At 44.5% G+C, this 20,316-nt stretch overlaps 1 protein-coding gene across 1 annotated transcript in view; it reads right to left on the reverse strand.

Moving 5' to 3' along the window:
- The window catches only part of LOC119461601 (glutamate receptor ionotropic, kainate 2), a 237,773-nt gene that overhangs the window by 6,446 nt on the left and 211,011 nt on the right, over positions 1-20,316 (reverse strand). Inside the window, exons 9-13 of the mRNA XM_037722955.2 lie at positions 19,198-19,311; positions 17,218-17,424; positions 5,698-6,077; positions 4,621-4,819; positions 3,681-3,906 (exon numbers count right to left, since the gene is read on the reverse strand). Coding sequence (XP_037578883.1) covers positions 3,681-3,906; positions 4,621-4,819; positions 5,698-6,077; positions 17,218-17,424; positions 19,198-19,311 — 1,126 coding nt within the window. The remainder of the gene's footprint in view (positions 1-3,680; positions 3,907-4,620; positions 4,820-5,697; positions 6,078-17,217; positions 17,425-19,197; positions 19,312-20,316) is intronic.

Here is a 20,316-nt window from a genome sequence, read left to right on the forward strand (position 1 = left end):
TAGGGGCAAACTATTCAAACTACCAGGACGTCCAGGAACATCGAGGTCTTTTATCACATAGCTAAAATTTGCCAGAAGTGCGTGCAAATAAGTTGTTTTCATATGTCAATAAAATCGCAACTGATAATTATGTAGTTTTGCACACAATATTTTTTTTTTACTTTCTGTGGCCATTCAATTGAGCCGCACCAAGCTGACGCTCACCCGATAGAGGGTGCGAGACGTCTCATGTGCCTCATGTCACGCATTGCTGGCCATAAGAACAACATATTTAATGCCTGTATGAACGATCATGTCGATGGCACGTGCAACGTATAAGTCCACAAAACAAGTTGATTGCAGGCATTTATATACGGTAAACGAGCAGTAAGCTTCAGGGATCAATGATATACAATGACTGTAAGCAGATTGTACTAAAATCTCAGTGTCCAGTACAGCACGCCTACAACGTATGAGTTGGCGCACGCTAATCTGAGTGCTTTTGGTCACGGTTCATAAAGCGGTATTTTCGGGTACCAACATTTATTTCGGAAATGTATACCGCCTGTTGCTAAGAACGCCGACTCGGATTATTGAAACGAGAGGAGATTCGGTACATAACTCCAGAAGATAGGACCAACTTTTTTCTTCTTCATAAAAAACCACTTCTCTATCTCCCTATCTCTCTGGAAGCGCGCGCGACATAGGCGGCATCATAACTTGAACTATAACCCCCAATACAACTAAAAACTAAATTTCGCAGGTTAACTTTTAGTTTATTGATATTTCGGGCACTTGATGATTCCAGAATTGAAGTGGGCTAGTATTGAAAAAGTATTGAAAGCGATGCATTTTGCTATAAAATTGTGTGGATAGCACCTATTTCGAGAAAAACGGACTTAGTTTATCATGAATTCCACCGCTGTTCCTGCGGGAACGTGTGAACTCAAACAACAATGCATGAATCTGGTACCAGACAGAATTTTCAGACAGAAGGTTACAATGCTTAGAGAGCACTGACAAACTTCAATTCCACAACTACAACATTTCCTTTTGTGGTCCTCATTTAAAAACATATATTGAATCTTTGTTATTGCAACCTGTTTATTGTCACAGTTTAAGGCAACGTATTTATAAATACGTTTTTTTTTTCCTTTTGGCAATATGAGTCAGATATCTCCCAGGTTACAGTGTAGCGCTGTCCTGTGAATCGCACACAGTTGTCTGTAGACCGTTCCTTATGCCTGTGTGTTGGATAATTGTTCTGTAAGCGACCAAGTTCTGACGCGCATTTGTAATTCGTAATAAATTTGGTGAAATTGCAGACGTAAACAATCACTGCCAACGAAAAACGCCACTTCAAACTCCTATTGTGAAAAATTTGTGCCAGGCGTCCACTGAAATACATTCATATAGAAAAAAAAAGGTGTTCTCACGCTTTCAACATATTGAAAAAAAACGACGCTCCCTGCTGTTCACTGGCTCGCTCACTATACGCCTTTATTTATTCTTGTGCTGCTCTTTACGTCGCACGTCAGATAATCGGATTTCAGCTCCAGTTGGTCGGCGGCCGTCATCGATCGACATCGTCGCCTTCGTCACGCTCTCCCGGGAGATGTACATCCGGCGACAATGCGATACATCGTCGATGGTCTGCTGTGTCTCATGCGAGATAACATGAAAGATAATTTCGCTACCGGAAATGATAGTCATTGTCCGGCGGCTAGAGTTATTGTAGGAATAGTCGTGAACTCTTCTGCGACAACCTACACAACAAATTATTATGCAGATGCAACGCACATTTTTTAATCTATGTGAAGCGATGATTTCGTGAAGCGGTTAATGAACTGTTACAAATCAGCCCACTTTATTCCGGCGTTCCTGGTGTAAACGAAACTGGCGGGCGCACGTGTGGTCTCGCGAATTCGTGCTATGCACTGTGACAGCTCCTTGTATATATGTAGCTTGTATGTCTTTATTTATTGCTATTTATTGTAAATGTACCATGCTCTTCATGGCCAATCACCTGTTGTAGGTATGTGCCATGGTATTGAAATCATCATTGTAAATAACGCGCGGCGATTATATCAAAGATCGAGTTGGCATTGGCACGATAGGAGTATGCGTGTTATTATGGCCTAATACAGCAAACATTTCTCAAAAGAGAGGCAGAAAGGATCCGCTTCATCAACAATGAATACAAGTCTGGTTGAAAATATCTTTAATCATAAAAGTCGTTCCGTCTTTTTTTCTTTGGACTCATTTGAGCGAAATGTGACGGCGCAAATACAATTGCATCTGGATTGCGAGCTAACATGCGAGTTTTTCATAAACTGTGCAACTCCATAAGTAGCAGCATATCAGTGTATAATTGTACTCTGATTTTTTTTTGTTTAAGGAAAGCTTTATAGGCTTCCAAGTGTCGGCGGTGGTGGTGGTGTCACGCTGAAAAGTGGGCCGATCCTGGTGTTAGTGCAGAAAGGGTCCAAGCTCAATGGCACATACCAGGGACAAAAAGAAAGAGCGACAGAGAGAAAGAAAGCAAGTAATAGAGAAAGAGAGAGAAAGGAAGAAAAAAAGAGGGATAGAGATAGAAAGAGAGGAAGAGAGAAAGAAAGTAAATTACCAGGAATGTCCGATACACACGACAAGCTTCGATTACCTCTCTTTTCTGGGCAGGGTAAGGGCTGGTGTCTTTTGCCCTTTCGGACGTGGCGTTTGCTGTTTTCGCTGCTATGTATATCACATATACGCGTAAGTTTTATGGTTGTATTATTTACCATAAAGAAGCGATCGTGGCCTAAGACAGCAAAGGGCTGTTGTGCTGGAGGGAGGAGATTCAATTTCACCATCGGGCAGATCATTATTTTTTTTTAATTTGAGCCATTTAGCTTTAATTTGAGCCATTTAGCTGCTGTCTTGCAGCCGCGCCTAGCCAGCAGCCACTGTCAGGAAAATCCAAGAAGGTTCGAAAACAAAACTTCCCTTTAAAATCTGCATGTACGCAGCCAGAACTCTCGGTTCTTGCTGAGTTGCTGATTATTCCAGAGTTTAAGTGCGAAAACCATGATATTTTTAAAAGGCGAAACGTGGCTGGGGGCTCCAGATTTATTTTAACCACCTGGAGTTCTCTAAAGTTAACCCAATGCGTGGTACATGAGCGTTTGCTTTGCGCCCTAATAGAATGCAGCCACCGGGTCTGGGATCGAACCCGGGACCATGTGCTCACGAGCGCAACGCCATAGCCACTGAGCTACCACGTTGGACAGTGAGACGTGTCATGTAGTATGAAAGAGTGTAAGATTTGGCATGTTTGAATTCCACATTAACGCACTAGAGCACGAAGGCCTAGTCATGTAGACACGGCCAAGTGAACTCTTTCTGTCCAAGCAATTCACTAAATCTACAAACCTGTCACTAGCGCTTGAGAAAAAAGTGACCAATGTATAAGTTACAGACATTTGTTAACTTTGATTAAACTACTAAGGGCAGCGTTTGATTCGACTGTTCAAGCAAAGAGTAAAGTATGATGCGAGACCTCTTTGAGAAGTGAATGCTTGCGCTTCAAATGCAAGCGTGAGGCAGTGTAGCTTACAATGCTGCAGGCTAGCCCACGAGGTAAAAAAATCACGAATACATTCAGATATGACGTGCGAACAAACAACAAAAAGCGCTTGTCATCACAGACACAAGGCGCTCACCCCTTGGCAGTGCGAATCCATATCCCTTGGAGTCGAGGGGTCCCCCAATCTGAGCCAGCTGGCAATCTCTGTCTGTGAGGTACTCGATGGTGGCTGCCTCCATCAGGAAAGCGTAGTCGCCCCGTCGGACGCGCTCCACGCCTTCGGCGGTCGATGACGCAAGGGAATCATCGCGGTTGTTCGACATCACCGTCCACATGCGTTCGTACGGCTCCAGTTTCGATTCCTGTAGGGACGGCGAGAGCAACAAAAGGGGAACATGCTGCACTGGCTTTCAACTTGGTCCTGGGTCAAGGTATATGCAAAGTAATTCATTCGAATGGGAATACTTGCAGTCGATATTCATCAGACAGATATTTACCGAAGCCTGCGTTGCATTTCTACGACGACTCGAAAATTATTTGCCCGTGCGAAAACAACGCTTGAGCACTCCCCACAAAGAAAGAGTTTCTAAGAACTTTGAGAACTACGGGCCTTAATTCATATCGCGACAGTGCATATCACATGCATGCCACTGAATTTTGAATAACATCCTTATCCCCAGAAGTTGTTCGTATTTCAGCTGAGAAGCGCTGGAAATTGAATTTTCCATCACGGTCCTTCATCACAATCAAGACGCACTCTACTTTGTTTCTTTCATTTATAATGATAAATGTAGCTATACGCCTAGCTATACTTGCTGTCGGGCTATTGGTGCATGTCGAACAATAATGCATTTAGTGCCAGAAATCAGGAATGCGATCGTTCGCTCTTTATGCAACCCCTCCCCTCCTCCTATTTGATCGGTTTGTTAGCTCTAAATTCATTATTGTAGCTATAACACTGAACGACTCGCGAGCTTACTGACGTACGGTATGTCAAGTTGTTCGGAGATTCATATGACATATACAATGACAAGGAAGCCAGAGGTGAAGCAGTACTGCACCCCCTTTTAAATTACCTTGAAAAACGTCTCCGTTGAACCCGACGCCACACAGCCATACCTAATCTTCGACTGGGCAGCCAGGTCATGAACGTTTTCTATGGGAAACTGGAGCTTCTCGTTGACCAGGAAGGCGGCCATGTTGGCCGTGTAGAAGGAAACCATGATCAGCGAGAACACCCACCAGCTGATGGCAATAAGCCTTGTGGACGCCGCCCTGCAAACATTGGGAAAATACAGAGTGGGTAGACTTGGTATGACATATATTGTTTCATCAACACTTGAATAACACATGGTCGAAATTGTGGAGTGTTCGATTTAAGTGTATTATTGAGAGGGTTCTACGGAGGGTGATGGTAGCAGTCGAGTATTATTCTCTGCTATTCCCGGCATTATTATACCAGCCATTATTATTTTGCCAGTCCCAATATAACTCCTACCCGCATCGAAGGGGGCAAATTCTGAATGTGACCCCGCCTCAAAACCTTTTATTTCTTCAGACATTCACTCCATGCGAAAGTTTCCCATAAACAGACAGTTGTAGGTTCACAGCAAGTTCAAAATCATTCCGTAATTGATTTCTTGACGTCGAGTTCATCGCAATAGCATGTAACCATCGTAACGTACTGTATAGTTAACATTGTAAAACACACAAGTTTGGGCCATATACAGTTGGTGCTCCAAGCAAAACAATGGACGTCGAACTGCCATGTTCGTTAAGTTTGGTGCTCAATATTGTGCGCTTCGCAGTCATTGACCAATCGACTGGTTCCTATCACGCTCCAACTCGATTGCTCTGAGCAGCTGAGCGTTCGGATATTTCCAGAGCAGCTGAAGTAGTCACATGAACGGAATTCTTTCAGACCTCGCTCCCACACCCCGGCTGGAAGGAGAGAGCGCCTCAGAGCCCTCCGAGTGGTATCGAGGCGCCCTGCTTAAACCAGGCCAATGTGTTCCAAGCGCTCGATTTTGACTAGCCGAATGTTCTGCACCGCGTGAGCCCTCTACAGCACTCGAAGACGACCAGTCGAAAGCACCACCAGTAAACCTAAGCGTGTAACTCCTGGTGGATAAAGTTTATTTCGGTAAACCTACCTCGGACTGGTCTCACAACTCTGGAACAGGAGCGCCGCAGTGGCGTACCAGAGGCTCTCGCCAAGACCGAGCGCATTTCGCGGTTTGTCCGCACCCGATGACCGGTCGCAGTCACACTTGGGACCGTGCCTCGGCACGTGCCATTCGCCGGGGGCCATGCGCGCCGCCAAGTGGAGCATCACCGCAGCGCCCAGGTAGGCGGCCAGGAGGCAGAGCCACACGTCCAGAGACAAAGGCAACAGGAAGTAGAAGAGACGTGACTCCTGCACGGGCCGCCGGTACAGGATGCCGATGCCAGTGTGCATGAAGGGCAACGTGAAGTCCACCGCGCGCGATCGTGACACCGTGATGGTCAGGTCGCCGATGGCCAGGTCGGCTTCCTGCGCGTGCATTCAGTGCATACTGAACTACTGCGCGAGTATGATGTGAACAGCAATAGCGCTGACACAGATACACGACTGCAGGTTAATTGCACTTGGTGCACACGCACGCAAGGGCATATATATATATATATATATATATATATATATATATATATATAATTTTATATTTTCTCTTTCTTAACTGACTAGAGTCTTCAAAAATTGCCTGTGGCAAGTAGCAGAACAATGAGGTGGACATTACTGCACGAGAAATTGCAATGTATAAAGAGCTATATAAAAACTGCACTAATTAGGTTTTCAAGTTTTTACTTTACGACCAATATTGCAGTTTATGAATTGTATCCGGAGTGTGCGCAATGTTTATCCAGGTTCAACTATTAGATAGCCGCCACATGAAGTCAATCAACAGACTATGAAGCGAATGAAAGCGTAGAACGAAATAACTGCATAAACATATCGTACGTATTGAAAATTTTATGCATTGTATAAATCACTCAAGTGTGTGGTTGAAATAATGAAATATATAATTATTATTCATTTATTTGTCATTTATTTCAATTCTATTCCCGAATGCGTTACAGAAGGGAGTGGTGAAAGGAAAATTATGATACTCATAGTAATACTCATAGTAATAGAAAGGGAAAATGCGAATGAAATTAATGATAAGTTTGCCGTCATTGGCACATAAAGAAGTTTACCGCCATAAATATAAAGTAAATGAACACCCAAGTTCACACTCTACCATAAAGTCCGCAGAAGTTCAACACGATTATGGTTATACTTGTGGTGCCAATAACGCAGATTTAGAAGGGATAGCATCATCGTCATTATTATCATCATCATTAAACTTACCTTGTGGCCACTGTAGAGCGAAAGCCTCTCCCAGTTACCAAATTTCAAAGTTCAGCAATGTATCACTGGACTACTAGAGGCATCAGGCCTCGCCCATAATTCTGATACGTCAGTACATTCTCACAGCTCAGCCGCCGGCCTAACCTATCAAGTTCCATACGCTATTTAACTATAATTACATCAGCTCCTCAGTTAGTAGAGAACACTACAAAGTGGTCAATTATATTTGCACGGACCCCACATGTGTTCCCAATCTAATCGAGCCCCACGATGAGAACTGAAATGTTAATCTTAAAAAGCGACATGCGAATTCCCGCATTTCCGGAAGTATCGTGAACTCAGTGACTAAGTGTGGTGTAGATGTGTACCTCCGGATGATGCGGTAGCCTTAATGCTCTTTCTCCTTTCTTCTTTTTTTTTTCGTTTATCTCTTAGCCCTCTGCCTCCCGCCTAAGGTACGTACGTCTGGTTCACTTCCCTGCGCTTCCTTTCTCATTTCTCTCTTATCTCCCTCTATCTCGACTCTATGCACTAGATTAATAGATCAACTTCCCTCTTTCTTTTCGGTTAACTAAATCTTCACTTTTGTTTTTATACGCAAGTCGCAGCAAGTGGCACACTATACGAAGAACGGCGAAGGCGTTTAAGGACTAACGTATATACATAGCTGACTACCAACGTGTGTTCGTTGTTTCGTGCCCCGGCATGATGGCGCAAGCCAACAGAGAATACAAGCATTGATGGGAATGCTTTAAGGCACAAGACTTCGTGTGAACTAGAGACACCAGTGCAAACCCGAAAGCGAAACCACAGGCGGAAACTTTTAGAGTACAAGAGCGCTATGCTGGCAGGTAGAGTTTGGCTAAACAATGGATTTCACACGCTCTGGCGATGCCTTTAAATAGTGAGATAATATTATTAGGGTGTGAAATTTGCCCCCCCCCCCCCCCCCCCCCCAGAGCCTTGAATTCGATTCCGCACAATCGCGACGAATTCACGTCGTAAGAGCTGGTCGCCCTCGCCATCATCTTCGTATTGCCGACACATTGCCGTTGTCGTCACCCATGTAATTTCTCACATTACACAACCATTTCGTGCATATTTTACTTCCTCGCAGAACCCAAAACAAGGTTATTGACAGCGGCTACGCGCAAATAAATTGCACATCGACTTCATTCGTAGCATGCGGGAGGCCTAGATAATTATTTTTGTGCTTATTTTATTACAGCTATTAGGGGCAGGTTCCGAATATTCGCGTGAGTGTACTCAGCAACTCTGGCTTTTCATGAAAGGCAGTATTTGTTGTTCCTAAGAGGAAGCTTCACTTAGGAGCCAACTCTGATTCTCATGTATTCAAGTACATGTAAACCGCAAAAATTATACTATGAAGCAATCACCTTATTGGCTTTAACGAAACGTGCTGTATTTTAGAAAACAACTATAAGAAGAAATATAGTATTATACGACCTCATTTTTTTACAATGGTCCTCAAACTTCCGCACATTCGTTATATTAAACAAGGTAAAATCAAGCAATTTACAATTCCGCAGGTGCGCCAAAAATAGATGTCACCGTTATGTAAACTGCATCATTTAGGGTATTATAGGCGGACAAATCATGCTATGAATTTGCAATGTACGCGAACTTGTCACAGCGTTTACAGGGGTTTTGATAAACTCCTACTAAGAAATTCGAAGTATATTCCTGAGTGATCTCAATAAAGGTTTTTGTCTGTATGTCTGTCAGTCCTGAGTGATCTCTATTACAGCAGTTTTGACCGCTTTAGACGTAAATAGTGAAACTGTTTTTGTGTTGTTTTTTCCTGAGATAGAGAGTCGTATACTTGGATACTACAAATTTATTGTATTTTTCCAATGTCAGTATTATCCTTTTTTTCAAGTTATATCAATAAACATTCACTTGCTATAGTTACAAAATTGCAACTTTTCATTTTCACTGCAACAAACGTTGTGAAAATTGGTACCGCAATAACCGAGAAAAAAAAGATTTATTCCCATGTGTTTAGATATGAGCTCTTTAGCTAAATTAAGTTTCCTGTTAAGTGTGGGCTGCACTAAACAGCCACGTTGTGTGTGCATGGTTTCGAAAAAAACATCGAATATGCTTTAAAATTTCAGAAAAGCCCGGGTCCGTTATTTTCCCGCATTACCGAGTCGCTACAATGCAGTGTCCACGCACGAAAGCATTTCAAGGAAACAAAAGCTCATTGGAGATCCGCAGAAGCATGGTTAAATAGTTTCACCATCCGGGCAGCAACAGTGTACTCTGTAAAAGCTGAAAGGCATCGAACTTTGTTTTTGCGAAGAGCTGACGTTGGGTAAGCTTCCAGTGTTTATCTCACACTCGCAGCAACACTTCTTTCGGAAAGAAACTGAGGACAAGACGACGCGAAAGCCCTCCCGCTAATACGATAAGCGAGGATCAAAGGACCGCGTACTCTGATACCAGAGCTGAGCTTGAAATAAAGTAAAGAGAAACAAACAGCTCGTTCGTTTCCAAGAGGCTAACGGACTTGGATGTACCACTGTAGTGAAAGCCGGCCGAAGTGCGAATGCAAAGAAGGGGAGTGCTAAGACAACAAGATATCTGAGTGGCTCGTTTGACTTGCCCGAAAATCCTGCCAGTGGCAAGTTTGGTAGCGGGCTGTTTGTTTCGTTTACGCATAGTCGGCAGCACTTCATTTCTCAAAGCGAGTTGAAGAACTTTTCTTAAAGGCATTGGGCTGCAACACTCGTACTGCGCTCAGCGCGTTAACAAGGTTTCGCGGATAGCCAGGTCATTTATCATGATCGTAATGATCAACACGAGCTGTGAAAAAGACTGGTTTATTTTAAACAGAAAGCACAGGTGTGTGACTGTGGCATTGTTCTCTTCATCATCATCGTCAACATCGTCATCATTGTCATCATTATCATCATCATCAGCTTATGTTTATGTTCACTACAGGAAGAACGCGTCTCACTGCGATCTCCAATTACCCGTGTCTTGCGATAGCTTATTCCAACTTGCGCCTGCACATTTCCTAATTTCATAACCACACGTATTTGTTGCCGTCCTCGACTGCGCTTCTCTTCTCTTGGCACCCATTCTGTAGCTCTTATGGTCCACTGGTTATCTGCCCAACGCAATACAAGGCCTGCCCAGCTCCATCTTTTTCTCTTAATGTCTGTTAGAATATCGGCTATCCCTTTTTGCTCTTTGATTCACACCGCTCTCTTTCCTGCGTCTTAACTTTACGCCAATTTTTTTTTTGTTCGATAGCTTTTTCGTGGTCCTTAAAGGGGTCCTTAACCCCCCCTTGGGCTTGGTAAAAAACATAGTTCGCGGATAGCATACGCTGCTGAGAACAGCTCAGCCAAAGTTTTGCAGTCGTGAGCGGCGCGTGGAGCTCGAAGTGGAGCACGAAGTCACCTTTTCCCCAAATGGTCACTTTTTAAAAGAAGCCTGCTCTTTACTTATTTCTGGACGCTTTATTTCGAAATATAGCAGATTGCCGTACGCGATTGCTATTGGCCAATCGCTGACAACGATCAAGAAGGATGTTTGGATAAATGCGCTCCTTCCTACTGCTACTGTGTATCGTTATTGACGAAGTAACCGTAAATCTGTATTCGAATTTCGATAATATTCACGTACTTCCGAAAGAAGCCGACTATCGCCTGCTCACGCTCGGCCGCGGCCGCCCGCGTAGCAATTAAACTTTGGCCACCCTGCTTATCGGTGTCGTAGCCGTCTTTCGACTAATTTCGAACATTTAACAACCCTCGAACCACGCGCAACATAAGGTCAGACCACGCGCACCATTTCCAGTCCAGCGTGCGCTCACTCCAGGCCGCTCCTGGATAAGCGCCTTGGCGGACTTCACTTCTTATTGAGCTATCGATAGCACTTCAAAATGCGCAAGTTGGATATGGCTACTATCCATCGTTTGATAAAAGTTTGATTAAATCGACAGGCAGTCCATTTCTCCTGTCGCTTTTTCCCGGGATATGTCTTCCAAGAGTCTTCAAACTTCATCGCTAGTTATAGAAAGAGACTGTGTATTCTGTTCATCACTTATTGCAAAGAAGGTTGCGTGGTTGCTCTGGGTACTGTAAAGTCAGTATAGAATTCTTCTGCTGCTTTTAATACATCATCGAAATTGCTGATGACATTACCCTGCTCATCGTTGACTGCATACATCTTTCCCTGTCGTATGCCAAGTTTCTTTCCCTCTCATTTCATGCTGCAGCCATTTTGACTGCTTCGTCAATCTTTCCGGCGATATAATTTTGAATGGCGCTTACGGTTCCCTTACAATGCATTCATAGGCAATTTCTACTCATGCTTGAAATTACTTTTATCGTTACGGTTGCCAAATAACTTTGGCTTGAACTTCAAGCAATGCTACTTGCTTATACCGGTGGTTGAGCGGTTTTGGTTTCTATTCTTCCAGAGTATGGGCAAGCATGCTTTTCTTGGCTTCATAATTGCACCAGTAACGTTGTTCTTGGTGAATAAGTTTTTCCAGATAACCTTTGGTCAATTTGTTGCAATTTTGACATTTAGCGCCGAAAGTGCTATATAACTGCGTATAGTGCTCTTCAACATTCTTTTACATAAAAAACTAATACGTTTTACTGAAACAGTCTAGAAAGGACACAATGCAATCCGGATATGAGAATGTGCAGATATTAAGAGTGAGTGCCATTGACATAAAAAAAAATTGATTGAGACTTTACTGGGATAGTTATTAGGGGATAGAGTTCTGGCAAAGAATACAGAAAAAAAGAGGCACGGTAAAGACGGCGAGACAAGAGACAAGCTGTAAATGAAACAGAACCGAACCACGAGCATTGAATGAAACAAATAAGAATAATTGTGTATAAGGATAGTCGCAATTTCGCCCGAAAGGCGAAGCACCGATTGCAATAGCAAATTAGTAGACAGCTATACGAAGTAAGGGTAGTAGTTCTATCGGCCGTATAAAGTTGTAGATATTCGCTTACTAACTAAATAAACAAGCACGATGTCACGCGCGCACAGGTAAACATGAACACATCTCACTCGATCACCACGAGTACTCATCAAAATGCTGGAGTGAAAAAGCGCGCCAGCGGCAGCGAGAAAATTGACTTTCGTGCTGTCTCTCACTTTAACGGGAACTAAGCGTCGAAAGCACAGCGCATACGAAGCTACCGGCACTCGGCGCACGCACTTTGTCCCCATCGCAGATCGCTTTGAAGATGAGGCCCCCAGGGCTCACACTTCGTCCACGTCACAGATCACTATCAAGATACGGCTCCTGCGCGGCAGCTTCGTGAGCAGCAGCCGCGGGAGCAGAACGCACCTTCCTCCCTGTTGCCACCCCCCTCCCCCCGTGCCTCGCGAGTGAACGAAGACCGCGCGCTTCCGGCCACCTTCTTCGATCGCGTGCGCGAGATTAAGCTGCATTGCCGGCTCACGCTGGCACGCTTTCACGCGCACACACAGCGACGATTTTGTTGCCGTTGGACTTTATACGGAACCTCACGGCGATGACGACGGAGACGGTAAAAATGCGCTTGGAGTGTCCATATAATTTCTATCGCAGTAATAAAATGTAGCGATTGCCTAAGCAACAACATGACGCATGACTTAACGCTGTTATGCTCCCTGCATTGAAGAGCATGTAAGCTCACATATGCGCGCTGGTCACTGTCTTAGCTCTCTTGTAAGTTTGGTTCTACTCATCCTTTTTGCTTAGATGTGAATTTCGGAAAAACTTCAGTGAACATAATTTTTCAATGTTTCCTTGTTCTTGCTGTTTAAACAGAAAACGCAGAAGCCTCTCTATATCGCATAGCCGAATATGTACTGGTGAACATAAAGAGTTACGAGCTTCACACCACGAAAATTCACGTAGTATGAACATTAAAAATGTATAGGAAAAGAAATAATTTCTTTCGCGCCACTCTTGTATGTAGCATTGGATCATTTTGCGCATACAATTTGTTGTGGAAGAGGGTATAGCCACCTATAGGTGAATAATCCCCATATGAAATCTTGAAAACGACTCACAGAGGCTGAAAACAGAGAAGCCTTTTCCAGCAACAGTTTGGGAAAGCACGAGAACCCACCTTGCACGCTAACTAAGCATACTTACGTTCAACTAATGCAACAATCAACAACCGCGCGCCTCACCCCCACCCACCCCCTACGGCATTTAACCGCCCTTTAATTACTGACTTGGCCATTCTCGCCGCTTGGGTGAGCGAAATCATTTGAAGAACCAGCAAAGAAGCAAAAAAAAAAACAAGATTGCAGTCTTTACAACAAGAGAATTATAGTTTCTGTCGCTGTAAATCACTTCGTAGCCGAAGGGATCACTTAGTGGTGCGATTTCTTTAGATCATTTAGCAGAAGAATAGACACTAGGTTTAACACAGTTTTTTTACTTACAGAGAGCATTAAAGATTTAAAAGCTATGCGGAATATTTTTGCAGGTTTCAGAAAAACATTTACTAAAATACGAAAAAGGGTATTCCTGAATAACAAGTCATAAATAAAGTACAGAAAACAGCAGCCAGACGCGTTTCTAGAAACCTATTGGAAAACGCTCCCTTCTTTGCTGCCCCGTGAAGCGCACGGCACAACAAAGAGAGGCGTGTAAACAAGGGGTCCTCCAAAGGCGCAAAATCCATATGGGGAAACGAGCGACGCGAACGCACCCGTTGCCGGTCCCCCAGGCGACCTCCTCCGCCTCCTATTGGCGACGATTATGTAGGACTCCGCAGGCGGCCATCGCCTTTGAGCTCGTGTGCGCAATGATTAACGAGGCGAGAACTCTGTACGATGAAAGGGGTAGTCTCCCCATAAACCAGGATTCTGTTGTCGCTGACAGCTTTCATTACTTTTTTGGATGGCGCATACTAGTTATTCCGCAAACATTCTCTATCATAAAGCGACGTCCCTTTTGTTTACCTCTTTTTTGGACACAACTTTCAGGAGAAAATTGCGATTGCTGGTTGTGCACGTGCTCAGTGGTCAGACGCGCAGCACACAACTAAACTCGCATGTTTATGAAACTGCGAAATGTTCTAGTAGCGCTACGACGCTAAATCTCATCAAAAGAGCTTCAAATTGATATTGAGAAAAAATATCTATGAATTGTTTGCCCCGCTGACAACTGGTTATGTCTACTGGTGTTGCCACTCACTGTACTGAACAAAAAATGGTCCACATGTTTATGAATTCATTCATTTACCAAGAACGCCTGCATTCGCAAGAGAGGTGCCCTCAGTTTGTTAGAGTAGGCTTGAAAGTGATTGTTTCGTGCGACAAGACGTGACATTTTTTGCCTTTCAGTTTCCGCTGTTTCTTTATTGTGGTGAAGCCAATGGTATTCCCAAAAAGAACGATTAACGTACAGTCTCGTCGGGTTTAACCGATGATTTCTGTGGTACTTTCTATAACGCCAATCAATACACAATTCAAAGCCTTGCGCTCTTGATATTTGTTTCTGAACATTTTTGTCTGAACATAGATACAACCTATTCACTTCAGCGGTGTTAATATGAAAACATACTATATGTGCGGCATACACATGCAAGACAAATTAGAAGCGACCAAGTTCCACATCAGCGACACAAAAATGCATCTCTTTAAAAGTGGTACTTGTCACCATGGAACAATCAACGTCACAAACACTGACTATAACCATGAATGGCCTGCGGCTTTGTGTGCTATCGCAGTTTTTTAGCCTCCAACTTCAAATCTTCGAAACAATTTACCCAAAAGAACTGGAATCAATCGCGTATGGCTCTAGACGTTCTCAGTTCTCATTCAGTACCTGACTGAGCGATATTGAAAGAATGTCACTGCGAATATTATTTTTTATTTCTATTTTGCTACTAGCGCCTGCAGGAGTACGTTGCGATGAGTGCGAAGGAAACATCAGTCGAAGTAGTTCAAACTACGAAATCTGACTGTGATGGGGCTTCCACGCTCCCTCATCAATAGAAATGTCACAATAGTCTCTAATGAACGAGTGTTTATGAAGATAAATGTGCCACTTTCTACTGTGATCGCAAATGTGTGGACACTCCACGCGAATATTGACCTTTTCCGTGATGTTCACTTAAAGTCCAATTACGATAAGGAGCTAGCTGCCCGTGAGGAGTATGTTGTGGATAGGAGGAAAAACCTGCGAGGGTGCGCCAAGAAGGACGGTGACTTGACGCGCGCCTTCTTCCCGTGGTCTCGATGCCGGAGGTCATGGGACCAAGCGCCTGCTCGCGAGGTGAGCGCGCGTGTCTTACTTTAGCACGGCCGGGGCTGCACATGGCTATCCGCGTGGCTGAGCACATACGGCTCGTGTGCCGTATCTTGGAGAAAATCTACGGCAAGTGCAAAGCCTTAAATGGATAGTTGCTTCATGCACGCTGTGTTCCTGCGCATTTAGAGTTCGAGGTAACGTAATCACATGTTTCGCACACGCACGAAGCATTCCCTCCCTCCTAACGGCGCACTTCATCACGCCAGCTTTGTGATTAAGTTTTAAAGCGAGTGATCAAGGTCACCGATTGAGCTCCGTTCAGGTTTGTGTGTGTGCGTGTGACACCATGCTTGTTAATTTAATTAGTAAGGTAATGTTTACTGCAACTTATGGGACCTCTAAAACTAGAGACCTTACTTCGTGTAATTGTCTAATGCTCCGCTTACCCTATCACTGTTTTTTTAGTTTAACTAGAAACATTTCTCGTAATTTTGCCTACGTATGCCGTATGAAAAGTTCTTGATATTACTCTAGAAAATACGGTATGAGGCATCTAAAATGTACACTAAATGCGAAACTGCTACTGTAGAGTGGTTCGGTAGTTCGAGCTCTGTAGTGTTCCCAAGTATATACTGCATACCAGTGCTATTAGTTGTCCTCCTCATCTTTCATTCCCCCTCATGCCGCTCCCATGTGTAGGGTAGCGAACCGGCTGTGCTGAACTGGTTAACCTCCCTGCCTTTCCTTCTCCACTCTTTCCTTCCTTCACTTTTGCGCGTTCGTGCCATACAATCTCTAATGTAACGAGCGCTCCCTTGTATTTCCTGAAGCCCACTATTCTCCCCAGACGCCGAACAGCACGCTACGTCCCTCACTATATCTTTTACAATCTACGAAGACAGAGTTTAAAATTGCAGCTAAGAGGCTTTTGTAGTAGGTTTCCTTGTAGTGATGTCGCCATGGAGTATAACTAGAACAAAATAAAACGCATGAGCCATTCTACTCCGTGGAGACGGATGACCAGCGAAGCTGTTTACCACACGACACAGAGGTGACGCAGAATTTTGAACAGTAGTACTACCATATTTATTCTCCTGATCGGTGGTATAGTCAAGATAGGTACGCACACACATTCACGTATCACATCTGTTATTAAATGCGCCCTTCACTTAAGACGATGAATGGCTCAAACCCTCTTAAGCAATGGCTCATACCCCCGTAAACGCGACCTCCCTATTACGACGACAGAAGAGAAGTGAAATTCTACGCCGCAGTGATGAGCGGCAACAGAGCCAGCTGTGGAAGAAGACGACGACGAACACGGGAACAGTGGCACGAGCGCGTTCGCGCGATTGCGCCGAGGGGCGCCAACGAGCCAGCTGTGGAAAAATACAGCGACGCTCGATCCATTGCTGATGATGATAGTTTTGTACACACAGACACAACAAAACCCCGGATCTCAGCCATATGCTGCTCCGCTCTAAAAGAACCATTAACAATAGCCTAGATAACGTTGCACTCATACGCTTTTATTTGCAAAGTGGTGTATTGTATATTGTTAAAATAAAGAGTTCCGTGGCACATACTAGCCCTTTAGTGAAATGAAATGATTTACAATGCATGGAATGATTACAACTAATTGTCAATAATGCAGGAGGTGCGTTTGTTTTTGCAATCACCTCTCGCTGCACGACGTGTTGATTGCATGGATACCTGGAGGGTTCTGCGATTCTGCCGACGCTAGGAAGCGTACATGCAGGGATTTTAATGAAGGCTCCGTATACACACGCCTAGTGCATGTGACATCAAAAGCGCCCCACGTCGGCGCATAAATGCCCCTCGGCGATCGCCGTCCCTGTAGGCAAAGGACTCTAATATTGTTCTTTCTGGTGCAGATAAGTTTGTTCACCTATTTGGTGCGACCGGTATGTCTTTCATGGTCGCGGCCCCACGTATACAGCAGGACGCATAATTTTGCTAACGGGGGATGGCCCTTTGCAGGTTGACATGCGAGTAGTCAGGACTCACCCTGTCCATGACTTCGCGGATGATGCCACTCCACTCCCCGCGCGCGTTCACCGTACCGTAGGTACCATCGCGCACAAGTCGCAGTTCGAAGCGGAATCCCATCATCAGCGCCATCTGCCGAAGGATGTCAACGCAAAATCCGTCCAGCCTATCTTCACCCGCTGATGCAGACTTGGATTCCTTGTGCAACATAACGTAGGGTTCGCTCTGCGCAAAGAAATACGAAGCAACAACTTTAGCATGCGCTCAAGGCCAAACGTACACCCATAGTGGACAAACAGCAAGAAAGCAATCAAGGGCAGAAAGGTTCACGGTTGAATGTTTGCACCATTCCGTGTCCTCTGTAATAAAAAAAATCTCGTACGGTGCACAACACTAAAATATATAGTGCCAGGTATATTGGAGCGCACCCCCCAGGCGGTCAGAATTAATACGGAGTTTTCAACTATGACTTGTTCTTCCGCAGCAGTATATTGTGCTATGTTTTATATTCCAATAAAACGTACGATTTGACAACTTTAAATGTCACGGTCATAGCCACTGGGTAAACCAGCGCCCTTAATGGTACGAAACATTTCACTTGCTGCACTCTTAAGCGGCGAATGGAAAATCAAGGCAAATATTTTAACACGAAAGTGTTTTATGCCGGGGTCCACCAAGACTTCACTGACGTATTTCCGTCACGGAAATACGTCATAGAACATAATACAAAGAAAGAAACCAGAAGAAAAAGTTCCACAAACATGCAAAATTTGGAAATCGAACCCACGACCTCTCGGTCCGCGACGATAGATCGCCGAGCGTTTAACCCATTGCGCCACAAACGCATTTGCAGAGAGCTACACAGACGCGCCTTATATATCTAACACTCCTCCGTGTACCCGCGCTCTTGCTCGGGGCGGTGCCGCCGCCTACGAGCAGAAAAGAGAAGTACTGCATTATGACACTAACGCGCACCGACAGTGAACGCTTCGGTGGTCTCAGCACTACGACGCCTCGATGCCAGCATTCGAAGGGACGCTGGCATCAAGAAGCACTACCAACGCCACCTAGGTGGCGTTCACCGTACTCAGCACAGCGGAGCGTGGCCTCCGCAATTAGCTCTGAAAATGTTTCTGAAGTTGATCGCGGAGGCTGCAATTACGACGCGCTGTACGCGCTGATTTGACTCGGTGACGATTCAGTTACGTGCTTTGTCTTGCGCGTTGTATTAGTGTGTCAGTTACGTGCTTCGTCTTTCGCGTTGTGCTAGCGTGTGCAGCGTAGTGCAGCTTCCATATGCACGACGGTTGCTCATGGTCATCGACGTTGGTAGTCGTGATGGAGGAGACGTGCCACCAGGCGTCAGCGTGGGTGCATCAACGCCTAAGGGCGCTTTAGCCACAAAACACCAATAGACATTATGTATCAATGTGCAATAAACATTACACTACTTCTGTGAAGACACGTTTCACTTTCGTGTTCTATACCGATTCCTATATAAGAGGGATCAACCACATTTTTTATGGTATACAAGACTGGTATTTTCAGAGTGCTCTGGTAACGTTTACTTCGCAAAAACTATCTTTAAAGCTCGTTTACCAGAGTAAGCTGGTCGAATAGCGCTAATCGGGCTTCATTATCCCCGATAGAGCCTGTTTATGTTCACAGTAAAGATTATTTGCTCTGTATGGACTACCTTTCAATAACCGCCGGAGCACACGCAAATAACCGCTCGAGTACGTCATAACTAATACAGCGTACCATAGTTGCTCGAAACACCGCCAGTAATTAAAAGCAAGAAGGTAGAGCGCCACTTGAAATAACAGGCATTTTAACTGTGGTCGTAGCAAATTTATTTATATAGTTGCTTGAAGAATAAAGCATACAGTTCTTTTTGTATTTTTTCACGTAATTTCTACTAATTTCAAATGTACGTAAAGGATCGACGCCATATGTCTAGTCACATGGAAAAATAAATAACATCAAGTCGGTACGCACCACTATGGTCACGACGCGTAGTGTTTTATTTCGCAGGGTGTGAGCCACCTCCTCGTAAACCTCACTTTGATTCTTGCTGTAGTGTACTCCATGGCGCTCGTCCCACGTGCCAACCTGAAAACAAAGAGGCATATAAAAAAACGGAAAGGCCTTTTAGTACTTTGACACGTGTCTGTGTAGGAATCTTTCAGAAGTACTGCCTCTCGGCCTAGATATTATTTGCTGAGAGACGCATTTGCGGGCGAGATCAGCTCTAATGAAACGCAATTAGGTGAAGGCGCACGGAAAACACCTTGCGCTACGCTTGTTCCATGTGCCTTCATCTATGCCGCGTGTTTAGTGGTGCTCCTGGCTGAATTTGAATAACCAACTAGCCGATGTTGGCACATATTATGCCACAAACAGCAGTCAAACAAAAACGAAGAGACACTACCGACCATGTCGTCGTTAATGTATCTTCCAGTTTGTAGTGTCCTATCTGCGGCAAATATGCATTTCACTAGATATATTTTTATGGAGCAGGTAGAACATGCGTCTGCCAGAGATGTGTACTTCACGGCACAGTACATTTTTACAGGTGACGTGGCACAGAGACCACAATTTTATAGTTCTGGTCATAGAATCTTCGCTTTTGTTAAGTGCTACACCATTTGTGGTTTAGCATTCAACTATCAATAGTTTGTCGTCCATAAAGTTAGACTATGCATGGCTGTATAATCTAGGAAAGGTACGTAACAGATTTATGACACATTACTCATCTGCTAGGTTTCGGCACTGCATTCTATAGCAATAGCCATTACGTCAACATACCGGCTTCGCTACATTCACACTGAAGTTCTGGATAACATCCTGCCCATAACCGGCACTTATATAACGCTCAACATTGGCGGCCATCAAAATAGGCGTTAACCATGACCGACCCCGGACCAGGCGTAAAAGGTTCATGCCTGAAAAACAGCATATAAGCACGAATGTCAGAAATGGCGCCCAAAACGTTCGTCGCAGCATGTCAGGATTCACCCTTCCTCTCCTGCTCCCTTCATAGCGACTGCCATAGACGCCGCTATCACCTCCCCTCCCCCTCTCTCCCCACTAGATTCATTGCCACTGCCATGGCTG

Source organism: Dermacentor silvarum, chromosome 8 (assembly GCF_013339745.2).
Source record: "Dermacentor silvarum isolate Dsil-2018 chromosome 8, BIME_Dsil_1.4, whole genome shotgun sequence".
In the NCBI taxonomy this organism is placed as follows: domain Eukaryota; kingdom Metazoa; phylum Arthropoda; class Arachnida; order Ixodida; family Ixodidae; genus Dermacentor; species Dermacentor silvarum.